General features: G+C 43.3%; 1 protein-coding gene across 1 annotated transcript in view; it reads right to left on the bottom strand.

Annotated features, from left to right (window-relative positions):
* Window positions 1–1,730: 1,730 nt before the first annotated feature.
* LOC121540448 (tyrosine-protein kinase JAK1) overlaps window positions 1,731–19,130 on the bottom strand; it is a 57,837-nt gene continuing 40,437 nt past the window's right edge. Inside the window, exons 11-24 of the mRNA XM_041849322.2 lie at window positions 14,375–14,484; window positions 12,509–12,661; window positions 12,225–12,312; window positions 11,177–11,304; window positions 10,562–10,697; window positions 9,891–10,042; window positions 9,429–9,579; window positions 8,526–8,614; window positions 8,133–8,325; window positions 7,892–8,016; window positions 6,512–6,684; window positions 5,631–5,748; window positions 3,814–3,924; window positions 1,731–3,281 (exon numbers count right to left, since the gene is read on the bottom strand). Of these exons, the coding sequence (XP_041705256.1) occupies window positions 3,174–3,281; window positions 3,814–3,924; window positions 5,631–5,748; window positions 6,512–6,684; window positions 7,892–8,016; window positions 8,133–8,325; window positions 8,526–8,614; window positions 9,429–9,579; window positions 9,891–10,042; window positions 10,562–10,697; window positions 11,177–11,304; window positions 12,225–12,312; window positions 12,509–12,661; window positions 14,375–14,484 (1,835 nt within the window). The 3' untranslated portion in view covers window positions 1,731–3,173. The remainder of the gene's footprint in view (window positions 3,282–3,813; window positions 3,925–5,630; window positions 5,749–6,511; window positions 6,685–7,891; window positions 8,017–8,132; window positions 8,326–8,525; window positions 8,615–9,428; window positions 9,580–9,890; window positions 10,043–10,561; window positions 10,698–11,176; window positions 11,305–12,224; window positions 12,313–12,508; window positions 12,662–14,374; window positions 14,485–19,130) is intronic.

Raw genomic sequence — 19,130 nt, forward strand, 5'->3', positions numbered from 1 at the left:
CGTTCAGCTGAGGGCTCCTACAGTAGGCTTCAGGACAGGTCTGTTACCATTTAATAATAGGGCTGATAAATCACAGCACCGTTACCTCTTTACCTCTGCAGGACATCTCCCTGTCTGTCTCCTATAGTATTCCCTATAGTCTTGCATATACACTGTATGATGTGCCAGTTTTAAATAAATCCCTGATTTGAGGGGAAGAATGAATATCAGCAGTGTAACTGGCCTCAAGGGCCAGAATTGAGCATCTCTCATCTTGAGTGCTTTTAGCTTTGCTAGAACCAGTGACCTGACCAGAGGTTGAAGGGTTGGGTTAGGGAGTCTCCCATATATATCTGTTGTGCCTATATCTGCATGTTGCCAACCAGGCGTATAGTTATATTGATTGTAAACAAGGTTCTTTACCCCTGAACTACTCAGTGTTGTAGGAGAAACGGCTTTAGTTGACCTGTCTGTCGGCAAGGTGCATAGCGGTGAGCACACAGAGTGACCTGCACCTAGGGTACTGAACCATATGAACTGTGTGTGTGTGTGTGTGTGAAATCACAAAGCGTTGCAATACTGAAGTCTTTAAGACTGAACAGAACATTTTAAAAGCTGTAGACATAGTTTGGGTGTGCTTTTTGCTTTGTACTGTTTTCTTTGAAAGTATGTGGATTTTTTTCTGACCAGAAATCTCTACTGTAGATTTTGCAATATTTTATATCACAACTACGTTGATATTGCTTTACTGTGAATAAGCTATTTCTAGAAGCAATTGAATTTTAGCATGCATATGTACTGCTGTAATCTAGAAAAACTAAATCTAGTTAATATTGCATCTGACACTTTTGGAATTTGACACACCGAACACAATACATTTTTGGGGGGGTAATTTTATTCATTTATATTGTGCATTTATTTATTGTCTTATTCCTCTGAAAAATATATTTGTTTTCTTTCCTTTATGAGCGAAAAGAATTGTCTTTTACATTCCGGAATAAACATGGACTAAAAAAAACAACTCTCATTCTCTGGCTCCCTGTCTGAGAGCACACATTCTCTGTCCCGAGTTTAAAACCATAGAAATATAAAGGATAGAATTCACTAGTTCAATAACATGTTGATTGTTGCAAAGTAAAGCCACTGCTTTACACACATTTTCAATACATCGGATGCCTCTTCCTGATAGCAAAACTGAATCTGAATGTTCCTATCAATATCACATTTTCCACCTTTTCCCATTTTAACGAGTGCTACTGTTTGTGTTTGCATACTGTAAAGATACCTGTAAGTGCTGTTGGCCTTACTGGCCGCCATGTATGATGGGTGACATTCATTTAATGAAATCTATCATAAGTTCCGCTAATTCTATTTCTGTGGTTTTACCTGCTAACTGGTCTCAAATCAGACCATTTATAGGCTCTTCTTTCATGCTGACCACATCGCTCGTGTTACGTGCGGGTCCAAATGGGTCCAAATTCTACAAAGATCCAGGAAAAAAAGGACCTTGTGCATTTCAGGTAAAATAACAGCCCAATGTTTATATCCCAGCAAGCTATCTAGCTAAATGTCCACGAATGTTTCATGTGTTTTGACCTGTCCCCAAATTAATATAGTTGGTTCGTTTTGATATTTCAACCTGCGTGTCCTGATCGCGTCTGGTGTGGACAAAATCAACATACGCGCGTGTGGTCAGCATGTTTCTCTTGTCTTCTTTCTTCTGTCCATCTATACAATGTCATTCTGTAGGATTAAAAAATATATATATATATATTCAATTAAAAGACAAATGAAATATCTGACATACACATTATGGCTGTAATTAAGAAGCGGTTTAGAAATATGAGCAGAGTACAGTAAAGTTTAGGATAAAATATATATGGTAAAGCTATACTGCCCTCAAGTGTCCCTCACAGGTATATAACATGTTCCGCTAATTATATTTCTGTGGTTTTACCTGCTAACTGGTCTCAAATCAGACCTTTTATAGGCTCTTCTTTCATGCTGACCACACCGCTCGTGTTACGTGCGCGAGCGTTGCAAAATACATTTACACATACATGTTATTCAATCATTTCATCCAACAACAACAGAACGTGGAACATCACGATGGAAGAAACACCAGAGTTCCGAGGTGGTTCTACAGTTTTCCCATCCAGGGTTCTGCTGAGGCAGAGGTTCTGTGTTAAAGGGGAGGTGCATCAGGTTCTGTGTTAAAGGGGAGGTGCATCAGGTTCGGTCTTAAAGGGGAGGTGCATCAGGTTCGGTCTTAAAGGGGAGGTGCATCAGGTTCGGTCTTAAAGGGGAGGTGCATCAGGTTCGGTCTTAAAGGGGAGGTGCATCAGGTTCGGTCTTAAAGGGGAGGTGCATCAGGGTCGGTCTTAAAAGGGGAGGTGCAGCTGGCTGGGCTTGACTGATACTGTCATCACCCCTCTATTCTCCCTAATGCAATCCAACCCACTGCTACAGTATCCTGTATCCCACACATCTTTCACCATTCACAGGGAGGTGGCTTGGATCCATGCAGTCCCTGGTCAGATGGAGTGGGGTGTGGATGTCAGAATCCTGGTCACTTAAATACATGTCTTTTTCACAGTGTCATCTTCTCTGTGGCCGCAGCAATCCTTCACAAAGGAGCTCACATATACCATGATCCTTCACGGAGAAAGGTCCATCGTATACAGGTCCAACTGAGGACCTCTTTCCCTCTCTGGGTATAATGATAAAAGTCCATACACACAGTACATACTGTATGTGGCAACATGAAAAAGGCGGAGCTGATGCGCTCTAATAAAAGGTGAAAGGTCACACTGTGGTAGCTCCCAGGTGACAGAGGTGACATATCAGCCGATGGACAGCTCAGTGGTTGGCTAGTGGGCTCATTCATCCGTCACCGTGATTGGGGTCAGTGTCACATACCGTGAGGGGTCAAAGCTACGAGTTGGGATGTGTTTCATTCTATATGCTATGCATCCATATAGTTTATTCATCCATATATTATGGTATCTATAGTATCTCTTTAAAAAAAAAGTTAAAACATAGAGGAAGTCAGCGACGGCGTGAAATAAAGTGTCTTGTAGCACTGATTCCAATACATGTAGTTTTTATTCCAGGTCACCCTTGACCTTTCACTCTTTACTCCTGGGATTGTCTCTGTGGTAGGTAAGGCGTGGTGTGGCGGTGGTTGCCATGTTTTACAGGCTGTTGTTGGCGAGCATGCGGGTGAACTCATCGATGAGGCTCTTGAAAGTGATCCTCCTCTCGGGGGTGCTCTCCCAGCACTTCCTCATCAGCTCATACACCTGCAACACACACACACAGTCAGATTACACACAAAGATTTCTTGTCATGCAATTTCTAGTATTGCCAAATTCTTTTAGGGCTCTATCAATCCATATCGCGGAAGTTCAGCGTTACAGCGTGATTGAGATTTAAAGGCAATGTTCCCGTGTTAGCTGAGACTGCATTCATGGTAAACGCTACCTATGTCAGCTCAATAGGAAATTACCTTTAAATTGCGATGCAGTGCCTTAGACCGCTCCGCCACTCGGGAGGCCACAGATGTAAGATAATTCACTTGCTATATGTAATATTGTATAGTTTTGGAATTGTGACGTTACGTACTTTCGAGGAAAATAGGCACTTTTCTCGACTCATTCCCTGACTTTGAGAAGGGATTGCGTGACGATTAGCTTAGCAACCGCGTGATGCAGCATGACAACGTGAACGCGATTGGATCGACAGTCTGCTGGGTGGGTTGTTATACGTTCCTCCATTTGTTTCCCAATGGGATTCATATCTCCCCCTTTCTCTAATATCTCTGGTAGATCTTACCGTTCCAGGACAACTATCAGGGCGGGGCAGCCTGTTCCCCTCCTCCAGCACATTGACCAATCGCGTCACAGTCATCTGGCCTTGAGTAGGACCAATAATCTTCAGAAACACCTGTGGGACAAAGAGGGGGGAGGGGGAGCAGAGATGAGATGCCATGGAAACATGATAAAACAAAATGACCCCTCCCATCTAGCCAGTGAAGACAGGACTGACAGAGGGCTCTGACGAGAGGTTCGGGAAGTGGATTTTTCAATCCTCGTAACTCATCGTGATATTAAATATTAGTGATAGCGATATTACTGTGCAACACAGACGTTCTGTTTTCATCCGAGATCGCAAAACAATTCCTATGTTGATGTAGTGCCCATCGGTTATGAATGTTTCAACCTCTGTGTTGAGATGTCATGCTTTTACAGCCATTTCCTGGTTTTAAAGAGCACCAAAAACTACACTAACCATGAGCCTTAGTGTTTCTACTGCCACAGAAACAGACCCTGGGTCTGTTCTAACGCGACTCTAAACAAGAGGTAAAATCTCACGGAATATGGACAACTGTGACCTGCCTATGGGAGATTATAATGCAAAGAACAGTGCTATCGAGTGCCATCATGTGTTCGCTAACAGAACTCATGGTTTATTTTAGTGCTGTGTATGGTAATTATTATATATTTTTGTTATAATTTTTTTGGGGTGTATAGTAACTTAGCTAGCTAACATAAATTGGAAACAACACGTCGCCCAACCAACAACTACCATGTTTTTAAAAAATTACAAGGAACACCAGAGACTGTCGAGAAAGCAAGACACCCCACTCCCTAATTTTTTCTGATGCCCCCACCCCACGGAGGGGGTGCCCCCACTGGCTCCTTTTTTCTGGCGGGTAGGGCAAGCGGGAGGGGACAATAAGTAGCTGTTCCCTCTCGCGCCAGATATTATTGAGGAAACGTGAGCGCACGCAGGAAAAGCATGCTCACGCGAGAGAGGAAACGGCCACTTACACAGACAGGAACCTTCCCAATTTTTTAAAAAAGGTAAACAGCCTGAGTAAACCTTATTTATCCACCATCTTTGGGAACGATTCCAGTGGCTTGTATCTGCTCTGTGATTGGACGATACAGACCGCAATGCTGCATGGGATGAGTAGTTTGTTTCTCCCCTAACTCTGGTACAGTATGTACACAGTCTTGTACCCTTGGCTTTTCTTTCACACATCACTGTTTTTTAAAAGTGATTTCTAATCTTTTGAATGAATGGTTCACCCCATGTTTGCGGCCCGACGGAGCCCTATAGAGTTGTATTGTTGATGTATTGTTATGGTGACCAAGCCAAGGTCACCAATAATCCGAAGAAAATAGTAAAACTAAAACACTGCATTCCATTTACAATTCTAGAACCTATTTAAAAGCAGTCTCTTAATGTTGGCAACTACAACATATAAGATGATAATAGCGATTTATTAGCTATCAATTCAGATGAGAGTTTACCAGTTTCTGTGAATTGAACAATGTGGTAAAGTGTATGAATAAGCCTTAATGGATATGTAATAATCATGGCTACATGGTGTGGATTAGGGAGGATATATTGGGATAGTTTGTCTGAGCAATCAGGGAGTTGGAAGGGGGGGGGGGGTGTGATGGCACAGGCTGGCAGGAGTGGGCAGAGCCCCTTGGCGAGTCATTAGCCACACTGGGAATAGACTGGCGCCACCTGCCTCAATCAGGGAATGGAAGGCTGTGCTGCCAGGCCTAGGTGTGTGTGTGCGTGCACGTGCTTGCATGAGTGTGTGTGTGTGTGTGTGTGTGTGTGTGTGTACTGACCGACATGGGGCTGATGGCGGTCTCACAGTAGGTGAGCAGCTCGTACATGGTGACACCGAAGGACCAGACATCAGAGGCCAGGTAGAACTTACAGTGGACCAAACACTCAGGGGCATACCTGGTACATGGGAAGACAGAGAGAACACGTCAACATACATCACACTGTCTGTAAAGCATCTACACAAAGACACTTAAACTCTCGTGGGGGGTTATAAGCTGACATATGGAATTGTTTTAAGATGGTCATATTATGGATCATTTAGCTATTTGATTTTGAATTTCAGGACCCCTTTAGGTATAAACAAAAATATTTAAAAAAATGATTTGATAGAATATTGAATTTGGTCTTTACTACTATAGCCCAGAGAAACACATTGAAGTGTTTGTCCTATATCTAGGAGATTTATTTTTATTTACACATATTCAACCCCTTTTTTGGGCACAAAACTACCTTCATACTTCCACTTTTAAATCCTGTACCGGTTATCTTCAGACGAGTCCCATGACCCTTGTGGGGGTCGTAGAGCAAAATGGAGAACACCATCGTGTTCGTGAGACTCTCCCCTTTCCATTATATTTTATAGGTCAAACCGTTCAGATGCTACAGACGTTTCTTGAGAACACAGATGTTCGGGATGTCTCATGGTCTGACAAACACCGCTCTAGCTCTGCCAACATTCACAGCAGATGCGGAAGTGCAGCATCCAATGCAAAAAAAACATTTCTCTAGCTTAAACTGACAGATTTTGATGGGGATTTTTTTATTATGATACTTTGATTGAGGTACAGGTGGGTCAATCGACTCTAGGGGTGGGTAAAACACAGACATAGGGCCAGAAGTGTTTGCACAACTGTAGTAAGCAGTAGTACAGTCCTCTCACCAGAACACAGGGCTGTCCTGGTCATCTTTGACTGTGTAATATCCCTCGTTGTCCTTGATGCTCTTGGTCAGGCCGAAGTCTCCGATCTTCACTGTGCTCTCGTTCTCCACCAGAACGTTTCGGGCTGCCAGATCCCGGTGGATGTAATTCCGAGATCCCAGATAGTCCATTCCCTGGAGAGAGGGGAGGCAGCAGAAGGGTAGGAAGTTTAAATGTATTTGGCTAAGGTGTATGTAAACTCAGTTTTTCACAATTCCTGACATTTAATCCTAGTAAAATGTCCTGTTTTATGTCAGTTAGGATCACCACTTTATTTTAAGAATGTGAGATGTCAGAATACAAGTAGAGAGAATTATTTATTTCAGCTTTTATTTCTTTCATCACATTCCCAGTGGGTCAGAAGTTCACATACACTCAATTAGTATTTGGTAGCATTGCCTTTAAATTGTTTAACTTGGGTCAAACGTTTCAGGTAGCCTTCCACAAGCTTCCCACAATAAGTTGGGAGAATTTTGGCCCATTCCTCCTGACAGAGCTGGTGTAACTGAGTCAGGTTTGTTTTTATTGATTTGCACTTTTCACACCAAAGTACGTTCATCTCTAGGAGACAGAATGAGTCTCCTTCCTGAGCAGTATGACGGCTGCGTGGTCCCATGGTGTTTATACTTGCATACTATTGTTTGTACAGATGAACGTGGTACCTTCAGGCATATGGAAATTGCTCCCAAGGATGAACCAGACGTGTGGAGGTCTTGGCTCATTTATTTAGATTTTCCCATGATATCAAGCAAAGAGGTACTGAGTTTGAAGGTAGGCCTTGAAATACATCCACAGGTACACCTCCAATTGACTCACATTATGTCAATTAGCCTATCAGAAGCTTCTAAAGCCATGACATAATTTTCTGGAATTTTCCAAGCTGTTTAAAGGCACAGTCAACTTAGTGTATGTAAACTTCTGACCCACTGGAATTGTGATACAGTGAATTATAAGTGAAATAATCTATATGTAAACAATTGTTGGGAAAATTACTTGTGTCATGCACAAAGTAGATGTCCTAACCGACAAGAAATTTGTGTAGTGGTTGAAAAACAAATTTTAATGACTCCAACCTAAGTGTATGTCAATTTCCGACTTTAAATGTATAAAACTATCATATAACTATCCATAACATCAAAATAATGTTCCCATAACCAGGGCTAAGGGTCAGGGTTAGGGTTGAACCGGGATGTGAACACAAAGCTAGGGTTAGAGTTGAACCTGGATGTGGACACAAAGCTAGTGTTAGAGTTGAACCTGGATGTGGACACAAAGCTAGGGTTAGAGTTGAACCTGGATGTGGACACAAAGCTAGGGTTAGAGTTTAGACAGTTGTTGTACCTGACAGATCTGGACAGCGTAGTTAAGCAGGGTCTTCAGGCTGGTCTGTCCTCTGTTGCGGGGGAGGTACTCCTTCAGACTGCCAGCAGGCAAGTACTCCATGATTAACTTGATGGCTCTGCCTCCTACACATACACAGATAGAGGTTTGAGTAGACTCCACACAGGTGTGTTTGTGTACGTGCCTGCGTGTGTGTCTATGTCTGTGTGCGTGTGGCAGGGCTATGCGTTCTCTCGCTCACCCTCCTCCTGGCAGATGCCCTTGTACTTGACGATGTTCTCGTGGTAGAGTTCTTTAAGGATTCCTATCTCACTCCAAAGGTTGCTGCTCTGCTCCTCCCTGTTCTCTGGTTTTAGACTCTTCACTGCTACCAGCTCCCCTGTCCGGTCCCCTCTGGGGTCATACCGACACAGCTCCACCTTGCCAAAGTGACCCTACACACACAGACAGTCAGTCACATCAGCCTAAAAGACTCAGACCCATATCATAACACACAGTCTATTACCCCACGTATATATATGCACTGTCAATTAAATATACAATGGAAAACACTCAGACCACATCATACACGCAGCGATAACTGTATATACACACTCGTTCTCTGACGCATTCAAAACACAGAAACGTGTGTTACCTCCCCCAAATCTCTGATCTTCTTGAGGAACCTCTTCTGGAACAGAGTGGGGTCGACCTCCAGAGTGGGCGCAGGCTTGATAGAGGGGTCTGTTGGAAGGACATACACTGTTACACTGACAACTTATACAGTGGGTTTATCCCGCTAAGCTACAACACACCAGTGTGATGGATGCCAACAGTCATGTCGCAGCATACCAACTGCGACATGACTGCAGTACCTCATTCTGGCCACAGTGTGGGAGTATTAAGGGCAATATGCATATCCAAGGGGTCGAGTTTAGAGGGAGATGTGTGAGAGTGAACCCAGTAAACTCTACAACATTCATTCACACTCTTGCAAGCTCTCTCTCTAGCTAGGTACCTTAGAGGTATTTGGTATTTTATATTAGGGTCCCCATTAGCGGTTGCGAAAGCAGCCGCTACTCTTCCTGGGGTCCAGGAAGTGTAGCTAGGGAGTAGGGATTAGGGAGCTAGGGAGTAGCTAGGGGAATGACAACACATTACTTCCTGCATACACTCAGAGCCTTCGTACAGATACGTATGCACACACAAACACACACAGCTCCTCCCACGTGTCATACAACGATGTCTTGTGCACAGACACACGCACGTACACACCAGTATTGCGATTTCCTTGGCAAAAAATAAAACACAAAGTAGACTAAACTCTACAGTCCTTTAAACACCTACTTTATGTGTCAGATATTATGTGCTATAGCTTGTAAAATAAACACATATGACTCTGGATGACAAAATAGGGCAGGTTTTTATCAACATTAGGACTGTTTTCCTCAAGAGATGAAGTCTGCTTCATGTTCGGTTTCCTTTCCTTTCTTTCTTACTTCCTAGTATCGCAATACTGGTATCGTGACAACACTAACACACACACAGAAACACGTACTCTGTTCCTCCAGCGTGTCTATGTCTCTGACGATGGCCCTGAAGAAGGGGCGTTTGCGAGGGTCATAGGTCATGCAGTGGGTCATGAGTTCAGCCAGCTCTCTGCAGTCTGGGATAGCTAACTGGCACTCCGCTGCATAGAACCTCTCCTTCTACTCAGGGGGGAGAGGGAGAGAGAAACCTCATCAGTTATCAAGGCAGAGCAAGCTTGAGGGTATGTATTACCAGTGCTTGACTTGGGCAGGAGCTCACAGGAGCTGAGTACCGACACCTCAAATGTTCTACTGCTTGAGCTCCTGCACCTAAATATAAACAGTACCGGTAACCAAAATGAGAACCGGCACTTATTTCAGTCCAAGTCAAGCACTGTGTATTACTCTGTGGGGTTGGACTGCAATACTTTTGTTACAGATGTGTATTCGTAGTATTCTTCAAGTGGATCAAGGCGTGTGCGTGCGTGTACCTCTGTGAGTTTCTTGTCTTTGAGGGGCACTTCTCCATCATAGCAGATCTCCCACAGTGTTGTGCCAAAGCCCCACTTATCAGCTGCTACACTCAGGTTGGCAGAGTCCTTCACACACTCTGGAGAGATCCATGGAATCCGGTCCACACACTCTGCAGTGGCACAAACACAGCCTTAGGCACACAATATGTGTTTGTATACACTATACGGGGAGAGGGGAATGCATTCAACTGAAATGTGTCTTCCGCATTTAACCCAACCACTCTGAATCAGAGAGGTGAGGGGGCCTGCCTTAAATCAACATCCACGTCATAGTGGGTTCAATTCCCGGGACCAACCATACGTAAAATGTATGCACATACTGTATGACTTGTAGTTTGCTTTGGGTAAAAGCGTCTGCTAAAATGGCATATATTAAATTACTGTGAAGACATTCTCCTGGGTCACAAACACTTCAGAACTCAATATACTGTACATTACATTCTACAATGTAGGCTTCATATTTCTATGATCTCAAATTGGGCCCTTGTCCTGTCAAAGCTCAAAGTGGATCCCTAAACCTCTGCAAAATAAGATAAGGTGCTCTGGATAAGAACTCAAATGTAATATGATGATTGTCTTGCACTCATTGTGCATAATTTGCCACACAAAATGATTCAATGAAGTCCTACCCTCTCTGGTCAACACAGTGATGGGTATGCCAGGGTCGCTGAGCTTGATGAAGGGTCCTCCCTCACTGTCCACTCCGTCTCTGGCCAGCAGGATGTTCTTGGTACACACAAAGCCATGCACCAGCTTCTTATCCTCCTACAAACACACAGAGAGAGAGAGAGCGCCAGATCAAATCTCATTGTATTTGTCACAAGCGCTGAATACAACAGGTGTAGTAGACTTTACCGTGAAATGCTTATTTACGAGCCTTTCCCAACGATGCAGAGTTAAATAATAATAACCCAAGAGGAATAAAATACATAGGAATGAAGCTATATACAGGGAGTACCAGTACCAGATCAATGTGCAGGAGTACGAGGTATTTGAGGTAGATATGCACATATCGGCAGGGAGAAAGCGACTAGGCATCAGGATAGATAATCATAGGAGTACAATAAAGAACAGAGTAGCAGCAGCATATGATGAGTGTGAAAGTGTGTGTGTGGCGTCATTATGTGTGTGTGTGTGGCGTCATTGTGTGTGTGTGTGGGTATAGTCTTGTGAGTGTACATAGAGTCAGTGCAAGATAAGGTCACTGCAGATAGTCCAATCTATTTCTCTTTAGTGTCTCTTACCAGGTAGCTGAGAGCACTGGCCAGTTGTTTGGCCACCTGGAACTTCCATGGTGTACTGAGAGGACTGTGTTGTCTTCGCATGAACAGATCCAACGGACCTAACTGGACAAACTCCTCCACCATGATATCTGGGGGAGCGAGAGAGAGAGAGACAGTCAATACACCCACACTCAGGGCATATTCTGCCTGCTGGCTACCACAACAGAAAGACTGGTTTGTCTTGTGTTTTGGGAACCAGTACAGTAACACCTAAAAGTAACAAAATAAAGGGAACACTTGAGTAAATGAGGGATACAAAGTACATTGAAAGCAGGTGCTGCAACACAGGTGTGGTTCCTGAGTTAATTAAGCAACTAACATCCCATCATGCTTAGGATTGTGTATAAAAATGCCCAGTTGCCCATTATTATGGCTAAGAGAAGAGATCTCAGTGACTCTGAAAGAGAGGTCTCAAAGGAGCATAGGGGGGTTAAAGTGTGTGTGTGTGTGATTGTCTCAGTCACCAGATCTCAACCCAAATGTAACACTTATGGGAGATTATGGAGCGGTGCCTGAGACAGCGGTTTCCACCACCATCAACAAAACACTCAATTATGGATTTTCTCGTGGAAGAATGGTGCCGTATTCCTCCAATAGAGTTCCAGACATTTGTAGAATCTATGCCAAGGCGCCTTGAAGCCGTTCTGGCGGCTCGTGGTAGCCCAATGTCCTATTAAGACACTTTATGATGGTGTTTCAATTATTTTGGCAGTTACCTGTACATTACTACATTAACCTATTCATATCAAACATATTCCACTAACCTGTTTGGACAGGTGTTAAGACAGTACTGTATAGTATGTCAATGTACTATTCAATACTGAGTCAACAGCTCATGGGGAATTCGCTATTTGTGTACATAATGGCAAGTCCTATCACATCTACTCACAGCGTAGGTCCTGTATTAACACTTCTTACAGTAACAGAGGGATAGATTAAGTAGTGAGTTTAAGGTTTAGATGTGTCATGTAGGTTACTGTGGCAGTGTAGGGTGTGTGTGTGTACTCACTCTCCAGGTGACGTACACAGACTCCATAGAGCAGGGCGATGTGCTTATGGGAGACCTGCCGCATCATACTGGCTGTCTCAAAGAAGGCCTGGGGAGAGAGGGAGGAGAGGAGAGAGGGAGAGATGGAGGTGAGAGCGAGGGGGAGAGAGATGGCGAGAGAGAGTCAGAGTTAGCTAATGTGGCAGAATATTGCCACAGAACATCATTCACAGATTCTCAGAAGTTACTCTTCTTGTGGTAGTCCCTCAAGATCTCACAGGATGTAAAACGTGTGTGTGTCTTACCAGGGAGATGTCTCTGTGTCCGGAGCCCAGCACCTTCAGCACTACTTTGAGCTCCTGAGAGGAATAGTATCCAAAATCATCATCCTCCGCACTCTTCACCTTCAGTACTCCAGCATAGATGTTGGTCCGAGTACCCAGCCCCAGGTGCTCTCCCTGAGAGAGGCAGGAGGGAGAGGAAAGCCAGTTAGTCAATACACACACGAGATACGCACATCGTAAATACACACTGGTGACCAACACCAGTAAGAAAACACTGACGGATTAAAGTGTCTGGAAAAGTAAAGAGATTGACAAAGGCTCTTTCAGCCGATGGATGGATGTGACTGATAGGGTATATGCTAGACTAGAACCCAAATAGAAACTGTTTAGAAATGATAATATAACTTACATTTATAGTCTTTTCACTCTGTCCAGCTTGCTAAGTCATCAAAAAGAAAGCTCGACAGAACATTCCAAAAGCGATGGATAGAGGACTATTATTTAACAAATGTTGACAGCGAGGAAATAAAATCAATTTTAAGTGCGGCCCTCCGGAGCTCGGTGAAGAACGAATGCTTCATACTCATCATCACAAATTGTAAACAAGCTAGTCACAGTGCTTCCTAAAGACATGATTTACATCTGGAAAAGATCTAGAGGGTGGGCAATCAGCTGATCATTGATATTGATGATTGATGTAAATCTGCTAGTTAGCTAGCTCAATCATTTTTTCTTTACTGATAGTGATTTATCTTCAATGCTCTTAAATAATAACTTCATAATATTATATTCATAATCTTCTAAGTCATGATATATGGCTGGCTGGCTAGTGGCATGTGGATATTTGTTGTATATGGTTAGCTAGAGTCTAGGCCAGTGGCCACCAACTGGTCACCAACTGGCCGATCTTCAAGGCATTCCTAGTCGATCACCAAACATTTCTGTAGAAAAGCCAACGTTAAAGACTTGCGCTGTTGGCGGTAGGTGCACTTGATTCAGAAGCCCTGCACGCCGGATAGGCAAAGTGTTCCCATTTTTAACCATTTCATTTGTCTGAAGGGACAAACACCGCCTACCCGGTGGACCAGGAGAACTGTGGCTAAATCAAGTGCACCTACTACGCTGGCCAATCGGATTGCTCAAATCACTGTACCTACAGCTTCCACGACCCCACAGCAAAGTTTGATACTAGCCTACGTGAGATTTCATAACTTTTAAAACCAAAAACTATGACCAGAGAGAAACTTTCAAAGAATACAGCAAAGAGCACCTGTTTTTATGAGTGAGTTCAAGTTTAAGTTTTTATTCAGCACCTGTCTCCCTAATTCCACTTGCGCTGCAGCTGCAATGAATAAGTAACCGAGTGTATCGATAGGCCTGTGTTATTATTAGCAGCTTGTCATCTCTATTTTAATATCGAGGAATATTTCACATTCTCTGGTCATAGGAACAACATGAATTTGTGCATGAGGCAGATGCGGAGCGACTCGAGTTTCGCCATCAGGTGGAAGACGGTGTCCCCTCTTTCTGGTCAGTCTCACCGGAGGAAAGGAGAGAGCAGGGACTGTGAGAGGCAGACCCTCTGCTGCTCTCTCTCTCCCTCCGCTAGTTTTTATTTTTGCAAAAATGTCTAAAAACCTGTTTTAGCTTTGTCATTATGGGGTATTTTGTGTAGATTGATAAGAAGAAAACAACAATTTAATCAATTTTAGAATAAGGCTGTAACGTAACAAAATGTGCAAAAAGTCAATGGGTCTGAATACTTTCAGAATGCACTGCATATACCATCACCCAAAAAGGCACTTGGTGAGATTGAGGGAAACGGGCAGGTGCTTTGGCACAGGTAGACCTGGGCACGTGCCTGGTAGAGTGTGTGTGGTACTGTACCTGTAAGATCTCCTCCTTGAGGATCCTGTGGAAGCTGAGTTGGCTCTCCTCCAGGGGTGTCTGGGGGATCAGCACTCTGTCCTTAGTTACTACCAGCAGGTTGGACACCTCTGAAACACACACAAATATACATATCCCATATTAGCCAGTGCAACACACACACACTAGCAAGTGCAACACAGAACACACACCAGGGTTGTGTTCATTAGGGCACGCAACAACAACAAAACATGTTGGGGGGAGGCGCTAGAGAGCGTGCTACGGAATAGACGTGTTTTGTTAGAGCTCCGCTCAATTTTGAAACAAATTAATATTTATCTTCATTCTCACCACCTATAATTTCAAACATTGTCTGGCAATATGACAAAGTGAAAAGGCACCAAAAAAGAGGGGCGCTAAACGAGATCATTTGGATGAGAGAAAGACAACGAAACGATGTCAACATCGCCGACCCACGAGGACTTAGCTGAAGATGCCAGCTCCCAAGAGCTCCCCACAGAACCTACTCCAAGTGACCTACTGGCCGCTATAAACTCACTAAGCAAGAACGTGGACACAAGGTTGGCTGATATCTCAAAGAGTATTGGGACTTTGACTGAAACTGTGAAGGCAACCAAGGGCAGGGTGCATGAGGTCGAGCAGATGACAGTTGATCACGAGGCCAGGCTATAGGACATAGAGAAACAGTGCACAATGTTCAAAAATGACAACAACACCCTGAAAGCCCGACTGGAAATGCTCGAGTCGCATTCAAGACGCCCGAACATCTGAATATTTGGGATCCAGGAGGACACTGGAAAGGGAAACCCACTGAATTTGTTTCGGAGCTGATACCGGCATTTCTGGGGAGTGAACACTTCAAAACGCCCATCCTGATCGACCACGCACACAGATCACAGGCAACGAAGCACCACCAAGGCCATTCATTGCACGGCTGCACTATCCCCAGACCAGGGATGTCATCCTCAAGCTGGCTAGTCAAAAGTTCCCCCTTAACTACAACGGAGCCAGGGTGTCTTTCTACCCAGATCTTACTTTGTATGTGAGAAACCAATGGAAAGAGTATGATGAGTTGCGCAAGAAATGCAGGGCGGCCAACATCCAATATGGATTCCTCTTCCCAGCCCGGTTTAAGGTGACAGTCGAGGGTTCAACAAGTACGTTTGACAACCCAAAAGAGGCCGACCTGTTCTTGTCAAGCAAGCTCCCTGGCTGAGGATACAGAACTGCTGTGTCAACCGGCTAAGTGGCCAAATACAGGCCAGGAATGTGTTTGAATGTCCTGCTGATGTCTTTTCGATTAGAAGATCAGAAATTGGGACTCATAATGATGGGTGAGATGTTATTGGTTATATAGCATTGTTTAGCCAATCATGTTTTAGTCCCACTCACCTCCTAACGTGAGAGTTAAGTCTTATTTCATATTTGTTTATATGCGGAGCATTTATAGATGCCGAGTTAGTTCAGGCTTTATGTCTAGGCACCCTAAGGTTTGTGTGTTAGTCAAGGAGTGCTTCGTTTGGGGAAGTCACTCAGTAATGGGACAGGAGGGGGGATGGGGTCTGTGTTTTATGTTCACTTTTAGTACAGGTGGCATGACAAGTTCCCGCACAGCGGGATGTTTTTCTTTTGGGTATTGTATGACAGCAATCATTTGCTCTAAAATAAGAAATGCCACATAGTGACCAGGCACAGAGTAGACCTGGTGGAATAATGATAGTCAGTTGGAACTGCAATGTCTTAGGTCATGTCGTGAAAAGAGCTAAGGTTTTTTTCTCATCTGAAAATCACTGAGCACTGACATAGTGCTTCTTCAAGAAACTCATTAAAACGCTCGGCTCAGGCCAAACTACGAGACGGCTGGATCGGTCAGATATACCAGTCTAATTTTGATGCAAAAGCGAGAGGGGTAGCGATCCTGATAAGGAAAAACATTCCTTTTATTTACTCATTGTCGATTTCAGATCCTAATTGGTATATTATTGTGGCTGGTACACTGAATCTGATACCAATAACCTTCGTCAATTTATATGGACGCATGCGATTATCCATTCTTTTTTCAAAGGGCATTTAAGACCATACCAAATTTCTCGTATACAAGTGTTATTGTTGGAGGCGACTAACTGTACGTTAGATCCTCTTTTAGATAAACAGCTATCAAGGTCACTTCAACAATCAAATGCCAGTGTCTGTCTAAATACATTGATGACAAACCTTAACATTGCCGATATTTGGAGACTGACGCACCTTACAGATAGGGAGTATTCTTTATTTTCGTCAGTTCATAAGTCATATTCCAGAATTGACCATTTTTTGTTGGACTTCAAACTAATTTCAGCAGCTGAGTTGGTTACCTATCACCCGATTCTAATTACAGACCACTCTCCGCTGTCCATGGTGTTGAAAATCGACATGTCTGCAGGTCAGCGACTGTGGCACGTAAGACGCATACTTGTTGAAAGATTAGACTTTTTGTCAGTATTTGAAGGAGCAGATTGCTTTTTTCCTCTGAGCTAACAACACGGGGGATGTTGACGACTACCCTTTAGGAATCTCTCAAGGCTGTGATTAGAGGTTACATTATTTCATATACATCGGAGAGGAAGAAACGTGCCAATACTAGGCTGAAAGAAATTTAAAAGAGTTAGGGGGAACAGGAGAACGTTTTTAGAACAAATTCCTCGAATGCAGTCCTTGAGAATATCACAAAGTTGAAATATGAATACAATACCATGCTTTCGAAACGGGTGGCCTCTTTACTTTCTAGAACGCAACAAAGTTATTTTGAACTGGGTGACAAACCACATAAATTATTAGCAAGACAGCTAAGGCATTAACAGGCATCTAGAGATATATTCGCCTAAAATGACATACCCAAATCTAACTGCCTGTAGCTCAGGACCTGAAGCAAGGATATGCATATTCTTGATATTATTTGAAAGGAAACACCAGTTTGTGGGAATGTGAAGTTAATGTAGGAGAATATACAGTTGAAGTCGGAAGTTTACATACACCTTAGCCAAATACATTTAAAGTCTGTTTTTCACAATTCCTGACATTTAATCCTAGTAAAAATTCCCTGTCTTAGGTAAGTTAGGATCACCACTTTATTTTAAGAATGTGAAATGTCAGAATGATAGTAGAGAGAATGATTTATTTCAGCTTTTATTTATTTCATCACATTCCCAGTGGGTCAGAAGTTCACATACACTCAATTAGTATTTGGTAGCATTGCCTTTAAATTGTTTAACTTGCGTCAAACATTTCAAGTAGCCTTCCACAAGCTTCCCACAATAAGTTGGGAGAATTTTGGCCCATTCCTCCTGACAGAGCTGGTGTAACTGAGTCAGGTTTGTAGGCCTCCTTGCTCGCACACGCTTTTTCAGTTCTGCCCACACATTTTCTATAGGATTGCGGTTAGGGCTTTGTGATGGCCACTCCAATACCTTGACTTTGTTGTCCTTAAGCCATTTTGCCACAACTTTGGAAGTATGCTTGGGGTCATTGTCCATTTGGAAGACCCATTTGCGACCAAGCTTTAACTTCCTGACTAATATCTTGAGATGTTGCTTCAATATATCCACATAATTTTCCTTCCTCATGATGCCATCTATTTTGTGAAGTGCACCAGTCCCTCCTGCAGCAAAGCACCCCCACAGCATGATGCTGCCACCCCCATGCTTCACAGTTGGGATGGTGTTCTTCAGCTTGCAAGGTACACCCTTTTTCCTCCAAACATAACGATGGTCATTATGGCCAAACAGTTCTATTTTTGTTTAATCAGACCAGAGGACATTTCTCCAAAAAGTTTGATCTTTGTCCTCATGTGCAGTTGCAAACTGTAGTCTGGCTTTTTTATGGCGGTTTTGGTGCAGTGGCTTCTTGCTTGCTGAGCGACATAGGACTTGTTTTACTGTGGATATAGATATGTTTGTACTGTTTCCTCCAGCATCTTCACAAGGTCCTTTGCTGTTGTTCTGGGATTGATTTGCACTTTTCGCACCAAAGTACGTTCATCTCTTGGAGACAGAACGCGTCTCCTTCCTGAGCGGAATGACGGCTGCGTGGTCCCATGGTGTTTATACTTGCGTACTATTGTTTGTACAGATGAACGTGGTACCTTCAGGCGTTTGGAAATTGCTCCCAAGGATGGAACAGACTTGTGGAGGTCTACAGTGTTTTTTTCTGAGGTCTTGGCTGATTTCTTTTGATTTTCCCATGATGTCAAGCAAAGAGGCACTGAGTTTGAAGGTAGGCCTGGAAATACATCCACAGGTACACCTCCAATTGACTCAAATGATGTCAATTAGCCTATCAGAAGCTTCTAAAGCCATGACATCATTTTCTGGAATTTTCCAAGCTGTTTAAGGGCACAGTCAACTTAGTGTATGTAAACTTCTGACCCACTGGAATTGTGATAGTGAATTATAAGTGAAATAATCTGTCTGTAAAGAATTGTTGGAAAAATTACTTGTGTCATGCACAAAGTAGATGTCCTTACTGATTTGCCAAAACGATAGTTTGTTAACAAGAAATGTGTGTAGTGGTTGAAAAACGAGTTTTAATGACTCCAACCTAAGTGTATGTAAACTTCCGACTTCAACTGTAACACATTAGATCTGGTAAAGGGAGAAGGGGCTCACAACAATCGGTAACGTATACATTGATGGTCATTTAGCTTCATTTCAACAATTACAGGGTAAGATTAACATGCCAGCAACACATTGTTTTCCAGATCCCTCCAAATGAGGAATTT

This window comes from Coregonus clupeaformis, chromosome 26 (genome assembly GCF_020615455.1).
Source record: "Coregonus clupeaformis isolate EN_2021a chromosome 26, ASM2061545v1, whole genome shotgun sequence".
NCBI lineage: Eukaryota > Metazoa > Chordata > Actinopteri > Salmoniformes > Salmonidae > Coregonus > Coregonus clupeaformis.